This window comes from Spermophilus citellus (assembly GCF_964194105.1).
Source record: "Spermophilus citellus genome assembly, chromosome: 13".
In the NCBI taxonomy this organism is placed as follows: Eukaryota; Metazoa; Chordata; class Mammalia; order Rodentia; family Sciuridae; genus Spermophilus; species Spermophilus citellus.
Genome location: NC_138193.1, coordinates 15,155,872 through 15,180,801, shown reverse-complemented (window position 1 = coordinate 15,180,801; position 24,930 = coordinate 15,155,872). Strand labels below are relative to the sequence as shown.

The following is a 24,930-nucleotide window of genomic DNA, read 5'->3' as shown; positions in this document are numbered from 1 at the left end:
TTTTGGAAGTGATGCATATTTATTTGCCTCGACTGTGGATGCAGCACAGGTTGTGCACAAATTCAAACCCATCAGCTGCATATGTTCCACGCATGTATTTTTAAAATTTTCATATTTTAGTTGATAGACCTTTATTTTATATATTTACACGCAGTGCTGGGTCGAACCCAGTACCTCACACATGCCAGGCAAGTGCGCTACTGCTAAGCCCCAGCCCCAGCACCGCCACCCTCCCCCCCCTTTTAAATTTATTTTTTGTTGATAGACAACACATGTAGTTTTTTGCACATCAATTATACTTTGATACTTCAATAAAGTTGCTTTTACTTCATGTGGCTCTAAGAATAAAAAAAAAAAATCATATAATTGGCCTGTGTTACATTTGTATCCCTTTCCCCTGACAGCTTCATTACCAGTACATCATTTTAAAATCATTTTTAAATAATACATGTGGAATTTTTAAACAAATATACTAAAAACTTCAGGAATTATATCAGAGACTTGGGAACCTTAAATTCTTGTTCCTGTTCTTGGTTTAAAGTATTAACACCCTTGAGAAAACCTGGTAACACCCTTCACTGAACTAAACAACATTCTGTTTTCATCTGATGACCCTCCTGTCCTAAAGAAAACAGCCTGTTACACGACGTCCAGCTTCACTTTGATGTTCATAGCTGCCAATTCAGCTACAAAATACCGAAAGACGTAAGGCACAGAGACAGTATCAATGGTGTCACTGCGGTTACAGAGAGCACAGTTGTATTTTCTGTTGCGCAAGGCGGACCAGGAAGGGGGTGGCTTCTCCAATAGTGGAGAAAGTAAACTGCCACACTTGACACACACGTGGGCCACCGAGCGGTCAGAGCAGTTGAAGAGGCGGTCATGGAGGAGAAAAGATGTGCCGTGGGCCAAGAGAGCATCCCGCTCCATCTCCCCAAAACGGATTCCGCCCTGCACGTTTCTTCCCCCAATAGGCTGGTTGGTGACTTTGTCCCTGGCTCCAGTCGTTCTAACTTGAAATTTGTCAGACACCATGTGACGTAAGCGCTGATAATAAACCACGCCTATGAAAATGTCCGCCTCCAGTTCTACTCCACTGATGCCACTATACAATCTCTCAGTGCCATAGAAGTTGTAGCCCGCAGCCTTTAACATCTCGCCGAAGTACTCCAAAGCAGAGTTTTCCTCGGAAAAAGTGAAGGGTGTCGCATCGTGGCAGAGGCCATGCAAAGCGGCAGATTTCCCAGCCATACTCTCAATTAACATGCCGATGGTCATGCGGGATGGAAAGCCATGAGGGTTGAACAGAATGTCTGGCACCATCCCACTCTCAGTAAAAGGCATGTCTTCAGCTGGCCACAACCGGCTTAAAATGCCCTTCTGCCCGTGACGACTGGCGAACTTATCTCCGATTGTTGGGTTCCGAGGGACACGCATTGTGACGCAAACACACTTGAATTTCCCATTCCCAGTGTCGTTGCTGCACACTTTGATGTTATCCACGATGCAATTTTCTTTACTCCTAGGAAATGTCAATCACAGAAGTCAAGCTTTTGTTAAGCTTATGGAGAAGTTGTACTGGCATACTTAGTGTTTCATAAAGAGCATTTGTAAAATGAGTTGGTATTCCCAAAAGTGCTTTAGGGCTATTATTATGTTCATCTGCACCAATACCATCAATAAAGACAAGGAAAAGCCATCACGAAGGCCTATTAAAACCAAATCTGTTGTAAAAGAAACTAAAATAAAAATTTTGTTTTAAAAAGAGGCTCAGTGAACTCAATATTTTGGCTGTAACACATCATGTAGGAGATGACAAAATTCAGTGACAGTTTTAACATAAATCACAGACAACTCAAACTGTGGGACTTTTAACAAAGAAAGTAGAAAAGTAAGGGCAGCAAGACAAACAGGCCCTTGTCTCAGCAGGCAGTGCCAGCTCAGGCTTGACCGAGACCAGAACTGCTGTGGTGTGGATGCCTGTGTCCCTCCAAGTCCACACTGAAATCCAGCTTTTACTGCAGTGTGCTGAGAGGAGGGGCCCTGGGGGTGATGGGGACTGGAGGGTGGAGAAGCCAGCTGCTCCTGTTTGCCCTTCACCTCCTACCCCGGGGACACCCAGACACACTATCTGCGGGGAACAAGTCCTCAGCGGACACCCGATCACCTGCCAGTGCCTTAAGGAGTTTGGACTTCCCAGCCTCTGTAACTGTGAGAAATAAATTATTTTTTATTGCTCTGCCTCAGAAATCTTATTACAAAGGCACACTCGTATCTTCTCCAAAACCTCCCGTTACAAGACAACTCTCATCAATAGCCAGTAATGCCACTGAGAAATCGCCTCTGGAGAACAGCAGAGACCACACACTTACTTATAGAACACCACAAAGCTCTCCCCGGTGTTGAGGTTGAGGTAGCCGTAATATGGGTCTCCATACTTCAGTGCTGCCCCTATGAAGGGCAGTCCATCGCCATCCAACTTCTGTAGAGTCCGGGGGTCACCAGGTTTGACCCCAAACACCAAACTATCATCTCCCTGTTTAATCCTTTCAGACAGGTCTATGAACTCCGACTTGTAGACACTTCCATGGGCAAAGCCTCGCTCCCAAGAAGCCTTATTTAGAATCTGTGAGGACAAAAAATTGTTAACTGAGTCCAACGGAGGATTTTGAAAATAAAACCAGTTAGGATCATATTAATACTTACAATAATTGAATTTAAAACTCTTCCCATATTTTACAAATCATTAATACTATTAAAACCCAGCTAGCGCTTAAATATAAAAGGTAACTACAGAGACTACTCACTCAACATTCATTAGTACTGTGTGCTCAATGTGGAAGACAGATGCACACCTGAATACTGTGTGAATATATCTCAAGGCCCACTTTCAACTTAGACGAGGAACAAACAATTTAACAGAACAAGAAAGTTTAAAAAAGACTGGAACGACATCTCCTGGTAAAACTTACCATGGCATCTTCCATGTCATAGCCAGTGTATGAAATCACAGCAACAATGGCATTTGTCCCTATTGGGTAGTTATCCATGTCATAATAATCATACATGCATGGTCTTACAAGAGGACTCTGTGGAGTCTGAAGACGGTACAGTTTATTATCTGATCGGTCTTGGTAAGTGAGAAGGGGAAAGCCCATAGTCTGCTTACCTATAGAAGAAAAAACAATTCTTTGCATTTGTTTCTCAGCCCTCAATTGTAAAGTTGTTATATAAAACTGAAATGATTAAATATTCATCAGAGATGAAGGAACAAATAAATCACTGTGGTTATAATTACTACACAGTAATATTAGCTGTGAAAATGAAGTAGCTCTAAGTATCAACATGACCAGATTATGAGAACAACTGGGTGAGAAGCAGAGTGAGGTGTCTTATGGTTAGACATGAGGAGGCGTCCCCTGACCACTCACGTGTGAGACGGTGCAAGAAGCTCGAAGGAGAAATGGCTGGCTGTGGCTGGAGGAGTGGATCATGGGGGCATGCCTTTGGGGTTATTTTCCTGAGCAAGCAAGGGCTCTGAGTCCTGGTGGCCAAGTCCTAAGCTGTTTTCCTTCATTACACCCTTCTATCATGATGTTTTACCTCTGAAATTTTGAGCCCCAAATACACTTTTTCTCCTCTAAAATTGCTCTTATTGGGTCTTTTGATCATAGCAATGCAAAGCTGACTAAAACAGGTGTGATGATGATACTATTGGTATACATTTGGAGCACACCCCAAACAATTCTATATGTTCATGGACCCATGTAAGAAAAGTATAAAAAGGGGATATAAAAGGCTACACACAAACTACAGGACATTACTACTGGGGGAATGTAGGGAGAAGATGGAGAGTAGCTGTTACTGAATTATATTACTTTCTTATACACAGAAGAAAATGTCAACATGTATAAACTCTGAGTAGCAGGACATTATAGGCAAAACTTATCGTACTACTTTAAAGTACAAGGAGTCATTTCAGAACAAAATGGTTTTAAAGACTAAATTATTTATACACATAAGGAATTTTTATTTTTTTCATATAGAAGATTTACAGCTTTTAGTAACACAGGGCAACTCCCTAGGGGAAAAAACAACTATATACATAGAAACCACCGGCCAAAGCACTGGAGAGTAACCAAAAACCATCAAACTGAGTTCCTAGTTTTTTCAATTTTAATTTTTTTCCCCTCATGTCCAAACAGTGTAGTACTTACAACCTAGATTGAAATTCACAGCCTCACTGTATCAAGAGCCCAAGAATAAAGTTGGGGATGTAGTTCAGTGGCACAGCATCTGCCTAACATGTACCAGGGCCCTGGGTTCAATCCCCAGCACCGCAAAAAAGCAAAGAAACAAAAAAAGAACCAAGGAATAGAGCTCAGATCATGACAGTGGCTAGAAAGTGAGGGGCTTATTTCAGAAAGGAAAGAACTACAGAGGGATAGCCTTAAATTCTGCACATAAACTGAGGCCACACTTCAGTGAATTTCTGAGGTCTGCATCCAAGGGACAGGACCAGATTGCACACCAGTGACTAAAAGTGAAGGTCTCTACCAATTAGAACTAAAAGCTGATCCTATCCAGGAAGTTACAAGAGAACCCAGAATGTCCACGATGCAATTCATGACTAGTAGACAAGGAAACAGCGAAACATGACCTATTCGCCACAAAGAGCAGGAGCTGTCGTGACATGGTCCAGAGGCTGGGATCAGACAGTGACAACAGCACCTCGCATGATCCATGCTCAGAACCTTAAAGGAAAATGTGTCCACAATGAGCAAAGCAACCTCAGAAAACTGAAACTATTAAAAAGAAACAAATGTAAGCTTTAGACCAAAAAATACCTGAAATAAAAATTCATTAGATGACAGAAGAAGTCAATGTAATGATCTATTAAAAAAAAAATCAAATCTGACAAGAAAGAAAAAAAAAGAGAGAAAAGAAACTCAATGGCTCAAGGGACAATACAAAAGGTTTGACATAAATAATGCACAACTGAATCTTAGAAGAAAAAGGAGAGAGGTGGAAGCAAGAGCTTTAGGAACAACAGTGGAAAACTTCCCCAAGTGGGTGAGTTTACTTTTTCTTACAGATTTAAGAAGATCAGAAACTCTAACCAGGACAATTGTATCATAGTCAATCTCCTAAAAACCAGAAAAATAAGAATCCTTAAGGTCAGAGAAAAAAAAACACATCATATTCAGGGAAATAAAATAAATATAAGCACTGCCTTCCAATTAGAAGAGACAGCAAGAACAGGTAGCTTAGAACTGTAATGTGCTGAAATAAAAGTAACTGTCAACTCAGAATTACATATCCAGTGGAAATTTCCTTCAGAAATACTTGTTTTTTTTTTTTTTTTGGTGTGTGTGTGTGTGTGTGTGTGTGTGTGTGTGTGTGTGTGTGCTGGGGACTGAATCCAGGGCCTTGTGACTGAACCCAGGGCCTTGTGACTGTGAGGCAAGCACTCTACCAACTGAGCTGCATCCCCAGCCCGAAAATAATTTTCAGATGAATGAAACTAAGAACATGACCCCTTCAGGCAGAAATGAAGTGCGCTGGCAGTGCTAATTATGTGAGTGACAGTGATGGCCATCCAGGTCTCCTTCAAAAACTGAATCAAAGGGGCTGAGGGTGAGGTTCTGTGGTAGGTAGAGCACTCGCCTAGCATGTGTGAGGCCCTGGGTTCGATTCTGAGTACTGCATATAAATAAATGAATAAAAATAAAGGTCCATCAACACCTAAAATAAAAAAGAATTGAATCAAAGGTCTTGGACAAATCCAAATCAATGGATAGTATACAAAACAAATCACCCTTTTCTTTGAAAATATCAGTGTCAAGAAAGATAAAGAATGGCTAAGAGCTATTCTAAACTAGAGGAGACTGAATAGACATGACAACTCAACACAGAATGTGATCTTGGGCTGAGTGCCTGCTGCACAGAAAAATCTGTCGTACACGGATGCCCAGTTGAAATCTGAGTAAGAACAGCATCACTGTTAACTCCCTGGGTCTGCTAACTAGCCTGGGCTGCATGGTGAAGGGCCTAGCTTGGAAGATGTGCTGCGATGTTCAGGGGTAAACAATGTCTGCAACATATTCGCAGGGGAAAAACGGGGCAATGGGAACTGTCAACAGAAAAGATGATGGTTTTTGGGAGCTCCTGTCCTATTCTTGCAAATTTTCTCCAAGTCTAAAAAGTACTTCAAAATAAAAAGAGCTATGCACATTCTTCTTGCCCAACTGTACCCACCACCGCCCTCCATCCACCTTACCCATCTGGCACTGGTACATGTTCCGTGGACTCTGGTTGTGGTCAGAGAAGGGGATGAAGTTGGCGATGACACTGAGCAGGCTGTGAGGGAAGAGTTCCTGGTGTGTGGTGACTCCAGCAAAAACCTCATCCTCAAAGATAGCGATGTTCATGAAGAGCTGCAGGAGAGGAAGGCTGAGGATAAGGCACCAAACAGCCAGATTCTCACTACCTCCCCACTTCCAGCACTCAGAGGCCCCAAAGGAAGCGTCCCCTACCCAGCATCATGCATGCTGAAGGGACCTCCTGGGGTGCACAGGAAACTTCCACTTAGAAATACCACTTGCCTCACACCTTCACCCCAAATCTACCAGGGTCCAGCTGTGAAGGGGATCAGGACGAAAGACAACTTTTGTTAAGTAACACAAATCCCACAGTTTTGCAATTGCGAAGATGTGGGCAAAGCCCAAGAGCAACAGAGACTTTAATCTCCCCAGCTGAGGCAGAGCCAGAGGCAAAGGTGCTATGGGAGTGGGGCAGGATGGGAGCACTGAGCCTCCCTCGGGTTCTGAGGAGTGAGGCAAGACAGCAAGATACAGAAGTGGTTCAGTAATGTCACTTAGGGGTGGCCAGAAAATAAATGCTTTCTTTCAAATGCCTAATTTTTGCTGAAACAATACCTTTAAAAGCAACAATGAAGCCTCTGGAGGTTCCGCTACACAAGCAGAGACCCGCCTTCACACAGGCTGCGCATACCTGTTCCATCGTGCCAATCAATTCTTCTTGGCCCAGTTCCAAGTTCTGCACAGGCCGTACCAGTCGGCAAGGAGTGGTAAAAAGCAAGAGTCCTGGGTACAGACTTGGCTTTCCTGTCATGGGGACAAGGACCACCTCCATCCAGGGGGGGATTCTTTTTTCTCTCAACACCTGTTTTCAACAAGAGAATGCAATTAAGAGCATGTGCTATGTTTTATGCCCCTTCCCCCACTTCCCTTCTACAGGGAAAAGCACTACCTAAAAAACATTAGGTCACACCAGTAATCAACCCAGGGCCCACTAAACCTGAAGCCACAGTAATCCCTGCCAGTCCATTCCCATACAGAACACCATCCACCTCTTATTCAGAAATGGCAAAAGCCCTACACTTTCTTGGCTCAGGCCTCTTATCAAGAAAACCAGTTATGAGACTGGGGAAAAAATAAAAAGTTTATTCTCTGACATCCGAAATACAGATGATTGGTTTTACTTTTAAATATATTAATTACATGAAAAGACCCTTCCATCTGGGAATTTAAAAAAAAATCCAATAAATTATTAAACAACTCCTGCACAAAGGGATAAATACAACTAGAAATTATAGAAATTTGAAAAAAAATGATAAGATCCCTGTGTCAGAACTTATGGGAACTCAAAGCTCAACACATCATCAATAAAGATGAGAGGGTGCTGGACAGAGGCAGAAATCAGCAGAGGCTGGTTAGGCCAGAGGAACAAGTTCTGGAGTTCCACCGTACAGCCTGTGCCCACAGCTAACACCACAGCTGATGACAGGGGATTGCGCAGCAAATCTGCCAAATGTGTAAACCTCGGACATTCTTAAAAGAAAAGAAAAAAAAATAGAAGAAGAAAACAAAATGGTACCAAAATAAATAAATAAATAAATAAATAACTCAACTCATAACTCAAAAGCTAAATGGAACAAAGTCGACCAAAAAGAAATTAGCGATACGTCTTTTTTAGAAATCACCAGTCTAGGAAATTCCCATTTCCAAGAGGAAATGGGAAAAAGGCAAACTACTAAAACAGATCTTAATGGAAACAGCAAGCTTAAGAAGACTAATCCCTTAATAAAAATAAATAATTTCTAATGTTTTACCAAAGCAAGGAAGATTGAAACCAGGGCCTTAACACATGGAAGGCAAGCACGCTACCCACTGCACTACAAAACAAAATACTTATGAATACTGATTTCAAAACATCATAGAAAACAAACAAACCACATCTTCTACTGGTCCTACCATCTCTCTGCCTCTCACTGTGGACCTCTGGCCTCAGCTGTCCCTGATGGACCCCTCCTGTTCCTGAGCCACTGGGCCTCTTGTACTGCTCTGGTCCTACACCCTGCAAACACCCCTCCTCCAGAGGGGCTGCCTCTCACAACGCCAGCACAGCCTGCTCCCAGACGCAAACACAGACTCACTCATTGCATTCCTCCTCCTATGAGCGCAGGAACAACACCAAGTCTCCGACTTGGGAAAACCCATAAACTACTATTTTCTTACTCAATACTGGGGAGGGGGAACCTAGAGCTTCTTTGCATGTGCTAGACAATTGTTCTAGTACAGAGTTACACCCCCAGATACCCACTTTTTTTGAGATAGCGTCTTGCTAAGTTCTGAGCCTCAAATTTGCAATCCTTCTGCCTCAGCCTCTCAAGTAGCAGGGATTACAAGTGTATGCCACTGCACTTGGCTTGGAAGTACTATTATGGTACTCCTTAAATATTAAGAAAACAGTCACCAGCACCAAATGGGATCTTTCCTTAAAATTGACTCATCATTAATTACTATTATCAGAGAATGAATTAACTACCAGATTAATCCATCTAGAGGAAAACTTGAATTTTCCCCCAAAAGGTGTCAAAAACTAAAGGTGATTCAGTAATTCCATTTCTAGGTATATAACCCCCCAAAATTGAAAGCAGCTGGTCATGGTGGCTCATGACTATAATCCTAGCAAGTAGGGAGGCCAAAGCAGGAGGATCACAAGTTCAAAGCCAGCCTCAACAACTTAGCACATGGAAGGCAAGCAATTTAGTGAGACCCTGTGTCAAAATAAATAATAACGGGCTAGGGCCGTGGCTCCATGGCCAGTGGTTAAACTGCCCTGGGTTGGGTTCAATTAGTAGTTCAAGGAAAAAAAAAAAAAAAACCAGAAAGCAGACACTTGCATAGGTATTTATTTAGTGAGGTTCACAGCAATGAGGGACTTGCAGTAAACAAAATGTAGCACAGCCACACAATGGACTGTCACTCAATCTTAGAAGGAAGGAAACTGTGACACGTGCTGTGAAATGTCAGATTCGATGAACCTTGAGGACACTACACCACAAAAGGTCACCCTATGCCACTTACCACAGCCAAACCCACAGAGGCAAAGCAGAACAGGGGCAGAGCGAGGATAAAGAAGCAGTGCGCAAGGGGCTCAGAGCTGCAGCCCAGGATCACGACTGAGGTTCAGAAACAGCTGGTGGCACAGCTGCACAACAGTGTGAATGTGCCTGAGGCCACTGGACTGCACATTTGAAGTGGTTAAAGTGGTGAACATTTTTATGTGTATTTACCAGAAAAAAAACAGCCCAGAGGGGTTCCCACTGACCAAATAAAATGATAATGGGGCAGGCTGGGTCATGGCTCAGAGGTGGAGCACTGGCCTAGCACATGCGGGGTACTGAGTCCAATCCTCAGCACCACATAAAAATAAATAAACAAAATAAAGGTATTGTGTCCAACTAAAACTAAAAAATAAACGATAGTGGCTGGGGGTGGGTCAGTGATAGAAGACTTACTTAGCATACACACACCCCAAGTTCACTCCCCAGTACGGGGGGGTGGGGGTGGGGGGGGGTGGGGAACCCCTAGCAACAGAACGCCCATGAAATAAAACAGGCATTTATGAATCTATGTTGATGTAAATAAACACAGAATAGCAACGTATAAACAGATCAAGTGACAGAGTTAGGAAAGAGCACTCAGCAAACCAGCAAACCCTGAACTCTGCAGAGAACCTCCAGTGCCACAGTGCAAAGCAGCCAAGAACATCGACCACTTGGTGACAACTGGATGGGGAAAAAGGGCCTTCATGTACGTTTCAACTGCCTCTCCACAAACCACTTGGTAGTCATTATATAGTTACTATTATACAACCTAATAAGAATTAAAACTAACCTTTCCACAGAACAAACCAACATTATGTGCTTCCTGAAATGATATCCCAGGTATCACCCCGGGTAAGTAACATATAATCCCAAATGAAGGGATCCTGTACACAGTAAACGGTGGTACTCTTAAAGTTAAAATTTGTTAACACAAGCAGACTGAGGCCTCAATGAAACCAGCAAAAACTGCATGTGAGTTAGGTATCTGTCACTGACCTGAACCTGTAAGGTCGGTACAAGGCAAGACTCCAGGCACTTTTAGAATTAGCTTTCACCCCTGACAGCGGATGGGGTTCCATACTGCCCTGGGGCTACCTCATCAACCAGAAAAAACCCATGAACCTAAAGTCAGGGGGCATAAGAATTCATAAAAACTCAAAATCACCTTAAATCGTCGGAGAGAATCTGCGATGCCAGGAGCAAGATCCTTATCTACCCAGCCCACCATGAGGCCATCCAGCAGGACAGGGTAGCACTCGCTGTAGGGTCGATGTGGTGCTCCATCAACGGGAGTGACCCCTGGTGAAGATAGCACACAGAATGATGAATGCAGACAGTTTTACTTAATCCCCGCCAGGCAGGCTTGATGAGGGCTTCATCAATTGAGCTATCTAATCATCCTGCCTCTAAACAGGTAATTTTGTATTACAGCATAAATCACGTCAGGAAAGATGTGGGCGACACTAGGAACTGTGCCTGTGAGTAGACCAACCAGGGAGAGTGTCCAGAAGGCTGTCCACTGTGTAACTTCTTACATGCTGATTTCTGAGCCATGGAAGTATATTAACTTTTCCCAAAATAGCCTAATTATAGTTGATCCTCATTATCTGCAGACTGGTATCTGTATATTTGCCTACTTGCCACATTTTATTTCTAACTACAAAATTAATACCAGGGGCAATTTCAATTGTCATGCAACAAAAAATCTGAGTCACCTCATACACACCTTCTGCTTTATTGTCCCAGCTCACACTATCAAATGTCCTGTTCAAAGCTACACTTGTTGTACTCCTGTGCTTTTTGTTGGTGATTTCATTGCTTTAAATGGCCCTCATGTGCAGTGCCAAAATGCTGTCCAGTGTCCCTAAGTGCAAGGCAGCTATAATACGCCTTATAGAGAAAACACGTGTGTTAGATACACGTTACAGTGCGGCTGGCTATGAGCCCAGGGCTAGACTCAGGGGATGGAAGGAGGACATTCAGAACAGGGGTCCAGCATTTGTAATTCAGTGTTGGCAAGTAATTTACAGAGCACAAGTACTGCAAATAATAAGAATCGACTGTAATTAAGTAAAACCAAGACCCTCTTCAACTACTTCTGAAGGCACTGTTTTCCTGACTGTCATAGTTGCCCATGCTGCTTCATCTGTCATATCAATACTTCCTACAGAAAGTAGTTTGCCTCTTTTATCCGGTCTTCTTCCCCAGGGCTAGAGCACATTACCCTCCCACCCTTCCTCTGCAGTGGAGACATCTTCTGCCTCTCCACATTTTTCTTCTTCCTTTCTACCTTCTCCTGGACTTTGACACTTTAAATCACTGGTAGTATACACAATTATTCTTTTCCTCACAGAGGGCACAAGTACAAATAACACTGATTCTGTTTTTTTTTTAAAGATATATATATATATATATATATGTTGTAGACGAACACACAGTATCTTTATTTTTATGTGGTGCTGAGGATCGAACCCAGTGCCTCACTAATGCAAGGCAAGCGCTTTACCACTGAGCCCGAGCCCCAGCCCCAGTCCCTGATTCTATCTTTTGCATCTTGACTACTTCTTGAAAACTTCCCCTGGGGCTCCCTCTTACAAGTCACTCTCTAATTGGGAGATGAACAGAGGACAGCCTCCTTTTTAACTGTCTTCCTACGATCAGCACTGTTTGCTACCTAGAGATGCAACGGTCCACCAACAAATACAGAGAAAGAGCCCCCAAAAGTTACATAATACCTTCCTGCTTTCAATATACACATTGGTCTATTTCAAATTTTTAACTTCTTTTTTAAGTTTTAAAAAAAATCTACAACTTTAATTTTCCTTGTTTTCATTTTCAAAGAATGCATTCGATCCTCTGTAAAGAAGCCAAGAATATAGACCCACTCCTGCATGGAGCAGTGAAAAAGAATTTTGCCTTAATGGTTTGCATGGGTTAACAACCACAAACTCTCATACCTAAGCTGCAGAGCAGAGTTGGAAGAGATGTTGTATACACAAGCTGCGTGACGACCTCACACGTGGCAGTTAGGTGGTTCATCAGACCACAGGGTGCCCCATCTGGGGTGTGCACGGGGCAAAGGAAGCCCCAGGACTCTGGCAGCAGCCTACGTACAGTGGTGGTCCTCATCTTGGCAAAAGCAGCCCCTCTGTGCACACAGCGGAAATGGGAGAGATAGCGTATGAAGTTCAGCTTGTCAGCCACAACACAAAGTCCAGAATCTTGCAGGAAGCCAAGACCTTAATAAAACAAAAGTCACTCAAAAACAGGCCTGACTTTTCCAAAAAAAAAAAGGTCCACTTCTGAGGCTTTAATGACAAAACCTCAGCGAATTCTACAGAGCAAATGGGTCATTTTAACATTCACTCTATTCATCCTGATAAGTAGAAACAGAAAATAATTTTGAAAGTCCTCAGGACTCAGAAATCGTATTGCCGCAGCTGGTTGCCTATCCCCTCCACCACGCCCTCCTCTGTGGAGAACACTGGATAATGGAACCACCAGTAATTACATTCATCTAAGCACACTGGGAATACATGAGCACTGCCAGCATGCCACTGAGAACCTGCAGCAATAGCACCTGTTTATAAAAAGCAGATTGCTGGGTCCCCATTACAGCTTTTTCCGCTTCCCAGGTCATTCCATGCCCTTGGTCCAGGGATGGGCCCACAGCAGTCCTTCCAGGCCTCCCATTAGGTCGTCCTCCTGAGACACCTAAGGCAAGGAGGTGCCCACTAGGATGTAAGCCACACAGACACCCATCTAAAGCTCTTCAGGCTGACACTTGTCAAAATTTATCATAAAACAAAATCTGTCTTTTGAGTGAAAGTGAGAAGTTTACTAAAAAACAAAACAAAAAACTTCCTCAGTTACATATAAACCTACACTATGCAAATATTTGAAAAATATAACTAAAATAAAGCCTAACTATTTAATTTCACCTGTTTTCGAACGCAGATTCCCAGTAGCAAGAAGATATTCAAATGGTCTTGTAAGGTCTGTTCCCATACTGAAAATCTTCATCAAATTTTCAGAGTTTATGGACACATCAGTCTTCTGAGCCTTCTTATCTAAAGCTATTTTAATAGACACTAACCAAGCTTCCATTTTTTCCTGAAAGAAGAAGAAAATTGAAATTTCAAACAGTAAATGATTTAATTATCACAAATTCCATATTCACTCACACATAATCTGTACAATCAATAACAGTCCATTAATTTATACACATTACATGAAAATGTAAACCACAAACCTTAAAAACAGCTTTTTAACATCCTGCTGGAGGCCAGGCATTTCTTAAGAGAGAAGACACAACTCATCTAGACCAGGGTTTCTTCCTCAGCACTACCAACTACTCGGCTGGAGACCGAGGTGGAGGTTGTCCTGAGCACTGCAGGGTGCTCAGCAGCACCCATGGCCTGCCGAAGTATCCCTCAGTCATTGCAACCAAGCACACATTTAGACCATGGACACAGGTGGTGAAGCAAAGCATTGCATGTGGGGAGTCAAAACACTGTTCTAAACCATCCACATTGATGTTTGACCATAGATAAGCTTTACATCTAAATCCTCGTATCAAGCAGTCAGAACACTCAACCACAAGCTTTGAGACCAAAACAACAATCACTGTGTTCCCAAGAAGAAATACAGCCAAGAGCACAAGGTCCCCAAATTAGATCCAACATCCAAGACAGTGACAGGCCAGGAGGGAAGGCTGAAACTGTCTTCTGTAAATCTGAAATACAATCAAAGAGCAGCCAAAGACAAAAAGCCAGAAGAGGAGAAAGAAAGCCACTGAGATGCCGGTCAGAGGCTGGGCAAAAGCTCCTGGGCCTGAAGAATAAAGAGCTATGCTCTCTCCTCCCTCAGAGGACTGACTGCTCATTATCTTTCCTTTCTAAGGTCTGACACATGACTGTGCCAATGGGATGTCTTCCTGCACACCCTGTGCAGTGGTCGAATCTGGGAACGAGCACTTGCGGGCACACACCAGCAGCTGGCACGTGCATGTTTGTTCAAGCCTCACAACAAGCCCCCTGCAGGGAGTGGAGTGTGACAGGAACACTGAAAACCCTTGGCCAAATTTACTTCAGAACCCAGAATTCTGCAGACATCTCCAGAAAGCTGACAGGTGTGTGATGCATGCAAAGCCCAACACTGGGGCCCTGACTCGCCATCAAACACATCTCTACGGTACACACACAGTCACTTGGAGGACAGGAGACACTACACAGTCTCCCGCAAGTCAGGTCAGGTGTGGCTGCCAACTGACTTTTTCTGGTACTTTCTGGAGCTGGAACTACAGATAGGGTCAGGGACTCACATGGGCAGCCTGCACACTTCAGCACGAGCAGCAGAAGTGAGCAACCCTCTAGGCAGCCTTCCTGTGGTACTCCCCAGCCTCTCTGAAAGGTATAACGTGGTGATGATGAGACCATGCCTGAGGCAGGGAAGGAGACACCACAGGGGATGGTGAGCAGAGTCTACCTGACCTGCTCCAAGGGGCAGAAAGGGAGCAGTCAGTGCTTCCACTCCCCTCACTCAGCCCTCAGAACCAATCCCATGGACCCCACAGAGCACGCGGATCTCTGTGGCAACACTCAGTGCAATGGCTAGAGAAGTCGATTCCTCAAGTCACTGACAGGTATCTTTTTTTTTTTAAGTATTGGAGATTTAACTCAGGAGCACTCGACCACTGAGCCCCATCCCCAGCCCTATTTTATTTAGAGATAGGGTCTCTGCTTAGCACCTCGGTGTTGCTGAGGCTGGCTTTGAAGTTGTGATCCTCCTCTCTCAGCCTACTGAGCCACTGGGATTATAGGTGTGCGCTATGGTGTGCATCACTGTGCACACCTGGCATTGTCAGGTATCTTCTAAAGACAGTTTTCACATCTCATATTCAAGGTTTGGAAGCTTAAACAGAGCTAGTGAAAGGTAAGGAAATCAAATGCTCCCCTGTTGCTGACAAAGGTCACCCTACTAATATCTTGCTTCTGAAGACACACAGTCAGCTCGGGGATAAGACGAACCCCGAACTTCACTGCAAGGATGTAGCGGGAAATGCACCTTAGCCTTTACTTGATAGGCCACACAACAGCAAATTTCTAATTTAGATTTTTATTAGGGAAATTCCAGGGTGCTAAAATTTTTCAATCCAATTTTATAAACAGAAAAGACAAAAACAAAAACAATTACCTTCCAATAAGATTATCATCTAGATGATGAGGAATCAGGATTTTTTTTTTTCCAACTTTAGCCCTCTCCATCTTCCAATACACAACATTACCTTCTAGACTAAATCTTTTTAGGGATAATATGCAAAACATAAAATGCTGTGGTACTGACTTTCCTATGGAATCACTTCTATACCAGCCAAGTCCCAACGTATACAGTGACATCGAGTCTTGCATGTTCATGTTCTGGGCCACCACTGTGAACACATAACTAGCAAGTGCTGGCCCTACTCCCAGGGACACACAGGGCTTGGTTCCTGTCAGTCTCTGATCAAAACACTTCTGCAACTGGTCAGTACACAACACCTTATTTTACATGTGTGTCTGTTGCAAGAAACCTTATTTAATACATACAGTTGCTTCTCCAATGTTAATGTGGGTTCAGAGGCAGAGCATAGCCTTCTTGCTTTCAGGAGAACCAAACAGGACTTCACCACTATAGGCCCTTCTAAAAGGCACAGCATGCACACAGGCACCCATAAAAATGTGAAAACCTGCACTTGGTAGAACTCACAAAGACCCTTGTTTACACTATGACAGCTGAGAGAAGGCAGCCACAGCCTTCTTCAACCTCAGCTGGGAACATAAGGATGAGGGGCCTCCGTGCCCATATCTGTGAGCAGCTAAGGAAGAGCTGGGTACTGATCCTAGTGCTGCAAATCACTTCAGCAAGCAGTGAATTTGAATACACAGAATCTGCAAATAACGAGAATCTGCAAATTAACTATATGTATGCATACAGGCCATTTATACTACATCATCAATGTTATGATCAAGATCTGATGTTGTTTTTACACTCTACAAAAGATAGTAAACAAATATCTGAACTTGGTATAAGCTAGGATTTTTGATTAATCCTCACTGCTGAACACACAAAAAGGAAGACTCTGCAGATGCCAAAACCAGGAATCATAAACACGCAGGAAACATACCATACCGTTCCCTGAGTGGCACAAGTGGTCCAGGGTGAGAGCAACATGGATTTACCTTCAAAAACATAAGGAACAGCTGGCCAGGTGTAAGGACTTCTTGATTCACCAAACTATCAGGATTCTCCTCCATACACTCTCCTCTGGCTAAAGCAAAGAGCTTCCGGGTCATGAGACAAAGTACATAAAACTTTTCAGTACTGGATTTCAAGTGGATGCAGATGCACTGGCTGTAAAATAGAAAAGTAAAAGCTTCAAACAATTCAGCTGCAAATGCCACTTAATGTCCCTCTTACCAGGTCCCTCATTCATGTTCACTTTTCTTTTGGTAGGTACTAGAGATTGAACCTAGAGGCATCTTACCACTGAGCTACATCCCCAGTCCTTCTTACTGAGACAGGCTCCTGCTAACTTGGCTGGCCTCGAACTTGTAATTCCCCTGCCTCAGCTTCCCGAGTTGCCGGGATTATAAGCATGCACCACCATGCCCAAATTCTTGTTTAATTAAAACTCCTTCCTCCAAAAAATTACTTTTCATCTTTACTAGCAACCTTAACAAAAGAGCAGAATATCCTCATAAAGTCTAGAACTGTGCTGGCCAATGTGGCTATTTAAATTTAATTAAAACTAAATCAAATTAAGAATTCAGTTCCTCCTGTACTGGCCACATCTCCAAGGCTCAACATGTGGCTCCTTACCAGACAAGGCTCAACATGTGGCTCCTTACTCCAGAGCTGGGCTCCTCTAATAGCTACCAGTAGTCACAGAAGACGAAGTTCTTGCTGAGGGGAAACCGACTGACAGGACACCCTCAACAAGTGCATCCAGGTACAAAGAAATCAAGTAAATGTCTAAAATTTGAACTGCTTTAGTGACTACAGTGTTCAATGTGCTATTTGGATGATGTTCTGAAGTCTGAAATTATTTCAAAACAAAAGAAGTACAACAAAGTGAACTGAAGTGACCATAAGAAGAAGGGTAAGGACGGCCAGAGACAAAGCTGGCCCATAGCAGTGGGGCCTGATTCCACCCCAGCTTCGCTCTGACTCCCAGCACAATCCGTACTCCACTCAAAGACCACCAACACCCTCCTCCCAGCCCTTCACCTCCAAACACAAGCCAAGCATACATACTTGAACAAGAACTCTGCCGCCTGTTCATTGGAGTACCAGTCAGGAAGACTGAGTTTCACTCTGAAGCATTCCCCCAGGTAGTTAAGGACCTGTTTCTGTGTGGAACAACCCTCTTCCATTACTATCCTCAACATCTGAGACACAGAGTTCCTAAAGAAAGAGTCACCCTCTTTTCCTTTGATGAGCTCTTGAAAAATCTGATAATCAGAAAAGCTGACAAGTGCCTAGAATGGAAAAGATTCTTTTTAATCCTTTGCCAATAATAACACAAATATTTTATTGTTTAGTTACAATTCTCTCCTCTAATGACTTTAATAACCAAGAAAAATCAGCACTCCACTATTGCTGAAATGAAGTAAACTCTGCAAAATAATGCATTTTTTATATGACAGCTGGACACCAAGATGCTCCCAGTGATCCTCACCTTCTGATAATCACAAATTTGTACAGTTTCCTCCCATACTAAGTGACCCAAACACTATGGCAAGAAAGATGCTGTAGACTCCCCAGGCTGAGTCGCGAAGGGCACTGTGGCTTCTGCCTTTGTCTTCTTGGCTAACTATCTGGGGGAAGATGGGTGAGAGGAACTGAGACCTCCTGCCAACAGCCAGCACCAACTCACCAGCCAGTGAGCGCACCACCACGAAAGTGGATCCTCCAGCCCTGGAGCCTTCAAAGTGACTGCCACCCCTACTGACACCTCACTGCAAGTTCCTGACACTCCCAAGCCAGAAGTGCCCAGTCAACCCACTCCTAAACTCCCAACTCACAGAAATTGTGGGAGATATGTTTACTGACATTTTAAGCTATGGAATTTGGAGGCGATTTGTTATGGAGGCAGTAGATAACTGTTATGGAGGCAGTAGATAACTGGCACAGCTTGCACCTGACAAAGAGAACCTACCTGATCTGCACAGGATACTACCTCAGACGAGTCTCCTCATAACAACAAGAAAACTTTCACAAATCATACCTTAAGTGCAAATCCCAAAGGAAGAAAGAACAGCTCTTTCCGGTAAATGAAGTTCAACATAACTGTGCCATTTTCCAGGTAGTGAAGGTTCATATTGACTGCAGAATGTTCTCCCTTCACACAGTGCATTGAAACTCCTATTGAAACAAACAGAAAATACCAGAAACTTGTAAGACCATACTTTCTTCAAAGATTTTTCTCTGAATTATTTTATTCTTTTAGGTATAATTTAAGCCAAATCACTAAGTGTATCCAAGAATGACAACCAAAAATATCTCCAAGACTTTACCAAATGTCCTCTGGAGTACAAAATCTTTCAGGATGTGAAACTATGATGTAAGATAACCAAAGCAAAGGATTTAACCAAAATTCCAACTTTCTTTCCATGCCAGAGCCTACATACTACTGAGCATGTTTTAGTCCCTGCACTTTGCAGAACATGGATGTCAGTGCAGCAAACCCCACCACCCTACAGAGTCTGACAGAGATGAGGGCCTGACCCAACAACTCAACACAGAAAAGCAGAACTTGTCAGCTTCAGACAAGGGCTGCTAAGACAAACCACATCAACTGAACAAAAGAATAAACAGCTAGACATTCTGACACACGGACATACTGTTTTTTTTTCTAGCTGCCATATGTATGATGACAATTAAAAGACTGACTTTTATCTCATTTATAAGGATAAATCATGTAACTGTCAGGACTGCCAAAGAATGCCATACGCTGTCATGTGAAGCCAGGCACAGTCACAAAGAGTGCTCAAACAGGTCAGGAGGCTGTCAGAGACCAAGAGGGGAATGCCAAGGCAGCTGGAATCAAAGACCTCCAAGGCACTTGTCCCCGACCCCACCCCATGACCAAGCGAGGCCAGTCTTTATCTTTACATCCAGTAACACACACATAAAGTCTTTCAGCTTTAAAACACAGAAAGTAGTTTTCCCAAAATAAAATGTTTTATCAGATGTTATTTTAATTCTTAAAATACATAACTGATTAAAAACTATACATATTAAAATGATTGATAGACAGATGACCCCACTGATAGGCTGTGACTTTTTTCTACTTTACCATGGTACAAAAGCCATACTCCATTCATACTTCCCTTTTTTATTTTTTGGGGTACCAGGAAATGAACTCAGAAATGCTTAACCACTAAGCCACATCCCCTTCATATTTTTAATTTTGAGATGGGGTCTCACTAAGTTGCTGAGACTGGCTTTGAACTTGCAGTCCTCCTTCCTGAGCCTCCCAAGCCACTGGGATTACAGATGTGCACCACCATGCCCAGCTATTTCTGATTTCTGATCTTTGCCCAGGCTCCAATGCTATATGGTACTCTCTTGTGATGTTGGAAAGCAGCAGATACACTACAATGTACTCTGTTGCGGGTGTTTGGGGCACTGTGTTTTGTATTTTCACATCCCACCATATCCACAAAAAGCTCAAGTGTGTGTACATGAGACAACCAACACTGTATAAAACTAACTCTGTGTCGAGATGATCTTGCCTACCTGCAGGCTAACATCAGTGTTCTGAACATGTTTAAGGTGGGCTAGGCAACGCTCAGCTATGATATTGGGTAGCTCAGGTGTAGAAAGTGTTTCCAGTGCCAGGGATTGAACTCAGGGCCTTATACATGTTAGGAAAGCACTCCACCACTGAGCTGTATCATCAGTCCTAAGTTTCAACCTAGGATGGGTTTATCAAAACAGCACCCCATCCTAAGCAGAGGAATACCTGTATATTAATGATTAACATAAACTGATTAAAACATCATTCATCACCCAGGTCTCCATCTGTGTGTATGTGTGTACCTGTGGGGCCATGACACTTTGATCTACTGCACTGTCAAATTTCAAGTAAACAATACAGTATTATTAGCCAGTCACCATGATAAACGTTAGCACCAGAACTTATTCATTTTATAAACATCTGTACCCTTTGATCAATCTCTCTCCATTTCCTCCTCCCCATTATGAATCTTAATAAAGATATTACTAATAGAAAAACAAAAAAAAATATGTAAGAGAAAAATATTAACAACTCTACATAGATGCATATACTTTTTTAAAAATGAGTTTTAAACGTTTCTAAAAAAAAAAAAAAAAAAAATCCCAATGGTCACTCAAACTTACCAAATTGAGTATAGCCAGGCCCTCTGCTTTTCCACTTTGGTCTTACCATTGCAATGGGGAAATTTCTCCGAGGCATAATTAACATTCGGATGACTTTTTCAATGCCATTGATTATAAAATAGCCTCCCATTTCCTACCAAAGAGAATCTGTTAAACAAAGGTACACAACTAATTGTGAACACAAACCTTATTTCTAGCCAGATGCGGTGCACTATGCAGAAGAGGTGCACATAGGTGAAAGGGACAACAGACCCCTTGAAAACAGAGTGGACGTGGTCTTATTACGTACTTTAGAAAGGCCCAGGGACACAAGGGAATTTTCATTCAGAAAATTAAGGTTGGGAGTGTAGCTCAGCAGCAGGGTGTATGCTTAGCATGTCCAAGGCTCTGGGTTCAATTTCCAGGAGAAGAAAGAAAAGAGGAAGAGGAAGAAAAAAAGAGGAGGAGGAAGAAGAAAATTAGGGGAAAACCCACCAGTTCTTCCCCCAGTGTGGCTCTAACTGTGGAGCCACTTTTCCGGTACCATCTTAGTTGACAGTCATCAAGGGCCATACGCAGTATGCAGATGAGATAACATTGACCATTTTACCCGTCCAGAGCTGAGACAGAAAAACTGGCTCTTGCCAACAACTCCGTCTTCTCACTCCCAACCCGGGCTGGCTACTGTCCCACAGCCTGGACCCTGTGATTACCTCTGCCTCCTCGTGGTGCTCAATGAGGGCTGGAGGAGGAAGGCTGTATAAGTTGCAAAGCTTGGACTTCACCATGATGGGAACATAGCCAAGAAACTGCTTGATGATTCCTTTTGAGATTCCATTCACTGCCCAGCTGATATCAGCCTAAATGAAAACAAGAGGAAAAATTAGTTATAATATCTGGATCTGGAGAAACAAATTAGTATTTTAAGAGTGGGGAAGAGGAAAACAATTAAATGACTTTATGCTTTTGATTTAGAAGATGGGATCTCTTAGATGACATCTAGATGATATCTTAGATGACATCTCTTTATATAAACCTTACTAGAAATCAAGTCCTTTTTTCAAAAATGAAGGGAGCACCACGCACTGTCATTAATACTCACTGTCAGCTTCCCACGGTAGGTACTCCTTCGGCCCCGGCATTCAGCTGGATAAACATTGAGCTCTTTGCAGATGGTCCCTTTTGGAACTGTGGGTGGACTGATGACAGCATCCACAATAGTAAGAGAGATACGCTCATCTTTGAAAGCAAAGTCAAAGGAAGGTATATCCTGAAATACAATTCATACTATTAAACAAACTGCCTGCATTTCCAAGGCACTTTTTCTCTAAATCTTTCAACTCCCCTGTGTTCTATAAGCAGCAATGCCTAAATGCCAATAACAACATATCTAAATAGGATACTCCACTCATACCTCTTCTGAGTACATTAAGTATTTTCTGATCCTGCACTGTTTGTGTCAGATTCTGTGTAGGCTTTGGGGCACAGCAGTGAAAGAGCTCCTATTCTCTGAACCAAGTAAGTGCCTACCTTCCTTACCTTTGTTCTCTGCATGGCAGAACAAATGGGACTGCTAATAGGGCAAGGAAAAGGAAACATCCTTCTGATCAGGACAGGACACTCTAGTGCCCTTCCTTGAGCTCACACTTGCACATTTTACTTTGTGGCAACCTCAGGCTGAAGCCAAAGCCATGCAAAAGTAACGGTGGTGGCCAAGGCAGTTGCCCTTCTATAGCAGTTGCTACTCTGCAGCAGTCCCTGGGAAAAGCTTTGCTCTTCTTCTGAGGAAGAAGCACCACTCGGCTCTCCTGCACAGTAATTATGAACAACTTCCTAGCCTAAGTGTTAGAATAAAACGAAAAGGTTCTCCACCCTCATGTGAGTTTGAGCAATCTTTTCTAAATTTTTTACCCAAAGCTGGTATTATTTTAGAAATTAATATTTTATTTAAAAATCAAATTTATAACATATTTCATATTTAAAGTAGAGCAGTAGTTTAAAAAAACAGATGAGATTTGCTTTCTCAAACCACAGCTGAACTGTATAGTCAGTTCTCATTATTCACAATAGCTATGATCTAAAAAGTCACTCCAAATACTGAATTAGCAAATAAACCCATTGCTCCTAGGCAAAATAGAGTCTCCTGGGAGCCTCTAGTTGTAACATTTTGTTAACCAATCAAGACATAACTTTGCTTTGTGTGTTTAATGATTTACTTAATATGCATAGCACTAAATAACAAAAAGGAGGGCTGGGGTTGTAGCTCACTGGCAGAGTGCTTGCCTGGCATGTGTGAGGCGCTGGGTTGGATTCTCAGCACCACATAAAAATAAATAAATAAAAGTAAAGATTTTAAAAAAAGCCTGGAAACTGAAAGTCTACATATTACTCCTTATAAAACTCCACGCATATGAGCTCCATTTTTAGGGCAAATCTTCCTTGATCATCTCAACCCTGGACTCTTATCATTATTTGTATAAAACTCTATCAATTAACTTTCAATAAAATCTACTTTTTTTGTATTTGCATGACGCTAGAGTCCAGGGAAACACACAAATATTTCCCATCAATCTTGTCTTTCTCAAAAAGATTAAGGAGGGCTGGGGATGTGGCTCAAGCGGTAGCGCGCTAGCCTGGCGTGCGCGCGACCCGGGTTCGATCCTCAGCACCACATACCAACAAAGATGTTGTGTCCGCCGAGAACTAAAAAATAAATATTAAAAAAAAAATTCTCTCTCTCTCTCTTAAAAAAAAAAAGAAGATTAAGGAGTATTCACCTTCAAAGAAATCCCCTTGGCTCCCATATTATTTATAAGCATCAGACCAGCCATCAAAGCTCTCTACATTCTAACCCTCTCCATGTAAATCTGACACCACCACCACAGGGCAGTGTCCCCTAAATCTGTGGATCCTGGAGGAATAGCACTCTCCGCTTCCCTTGAACTCATACAAACCTGACTTCTCTTGGCAGAGCAATTCCCAAACCACTGAGTGCTTTCGGGTCTCCACTTGTCCAGTGGCCCAAACGCTCAAACCCAAGAGCTACTGCCTCTTCCCTACCCTCAGAGCCTGGTGCCTGGAGACCCCCTCCCCGCCATCCTAACCTGTGCTCCGCAACCCCCGCAGTCTAGACCAGTCATTAGGACCCCTTTGTATTTCCTCATACCCGTCTAATCGGACCTCCAAGACACGAAAACTGAAGGAGCTCCAACTACGGACCAGCTCAAGCCTTTTGAGGCGCTTTTGCAGAAGCCAGGATTAGGAAGGCGCGTGCGACGTGAATGATGGAAAGCACCCCCAGGTGGGCATCTCTCCGCTCCCCCAGCTCCCAGGAACCGCCCTACAAGCAACCACGGCTCGCCGCCACGGCTCAGCCCAGACACCCCGAACCCACCTTCCCCAGTGAGTGGACCCGCGGCAGGAGGAAGCCGGCGCCGCGTCCCCCGCACGGCGAGGCGCACGTGTCTAGGGGCTGCTCCGCGGCCTCGGCCGGGTCTCCCTGGCGCCGCCCGCACCTCCCTCTCCCGGGCCGCCCACCCGCTGCCGCCCAGGTCCCCCGGCACCGCGAGCTAGGCCGGGCGCAGCCCTGGCGCCGGGAGGCCGCCGCGCACCTGCACCGCATGGCTGAGCCCCTCGCGCACGGCGTAGTTGAAAGACTCCACGTGCGCTCGCGTCAGCTCCTGCAGCGCCGCCTTCTGCTGCTCGGGAGGGACCCCGTAAGAGGGGTCGGTGAGATGCTTCAGGCTAGGCCCGCTGGGCAGGCCACGCCACCGGCCGCCGGGATCCATGCCGCCTCACGCCCCACACCAGCGGCGGCTCCGCCGCGCGGGAGTAATGGCCGGCCCCGCGGCCTGCCGGGAAGTGTAGTTTCCGACTGCTCTGCCCGGCTCGGTCCGGCAGCTTTATGGGGTCGGTGTGCAACCAAAACCGCAGCGCGAATGGGCGGCCGGAACTTCACGGAGTCAGAGCAGGACGGACCGGCCCCAGTCCGCTTCTGCAGAGGACGCTGGCGGTGGGGCGGTCCCGCTGCCCGTGGGTTGGGAGTGCGGAGTACCGCTGTCTTCCCTCGATCCCGACCCTGGGCCATCATGCGAGAGTCAACCGTTGCCGTCAGCCAGCTCGTCACTGGG

At 43.9% G+C, this 24,930-nt stretch overlaps 1 protein-coding gene across 2 annotated transcripts; it reads right to left on the bottom strand.

The window, feature by feature from the left end:
- POLR1B (RNA polymerase I subunit B) lies at positions 1-24,664 on the bottom strand. Of its 2 annotated transcripts, XM_081265344.1 has the most exons (15): positions 24,412-24,664; positions 21,903-22,070; positions 21,514-21,660; positions 20,822-20,954; positions 18,684-18,820; positions 17,711-17,934; positions 16,636-16,807; positions 13,357-13,528; positions 12,373-12,654; positions 10,581-10,714; positions 7,015-7,185; positions 6,281-6,437; positions 2,973-3,169; positions 2,373-2,626; positions 1-1,522 (listed from the first exon to the last, which is right to left on the bottom strand). In XM_081265344.1, exons 1-15 carry the CDS (start codon positions 24,586-24,588, stop codon positions 640-642), a joined length of 3,408 nt encoding a protein of 1,135 aa, XP_081121470.1. In that variant the 5' UTR covers positions 24,589-24,664; the 3' UTR covers positions 1-639. The 2 variants fall into 2 exon arrangements, with proteins under 2 accessions (XP_081121470.1, XP_081121471.1); XM_081265345.1 differs by lacking the exons at positions 20,822-20,954; positions 21,903-22,070; positions 24,412-24,664 and having other exon boundaries at positions 21,514-21,648.
- Positions 24,665-24,930: the final 266 nt, after the last annotated feature.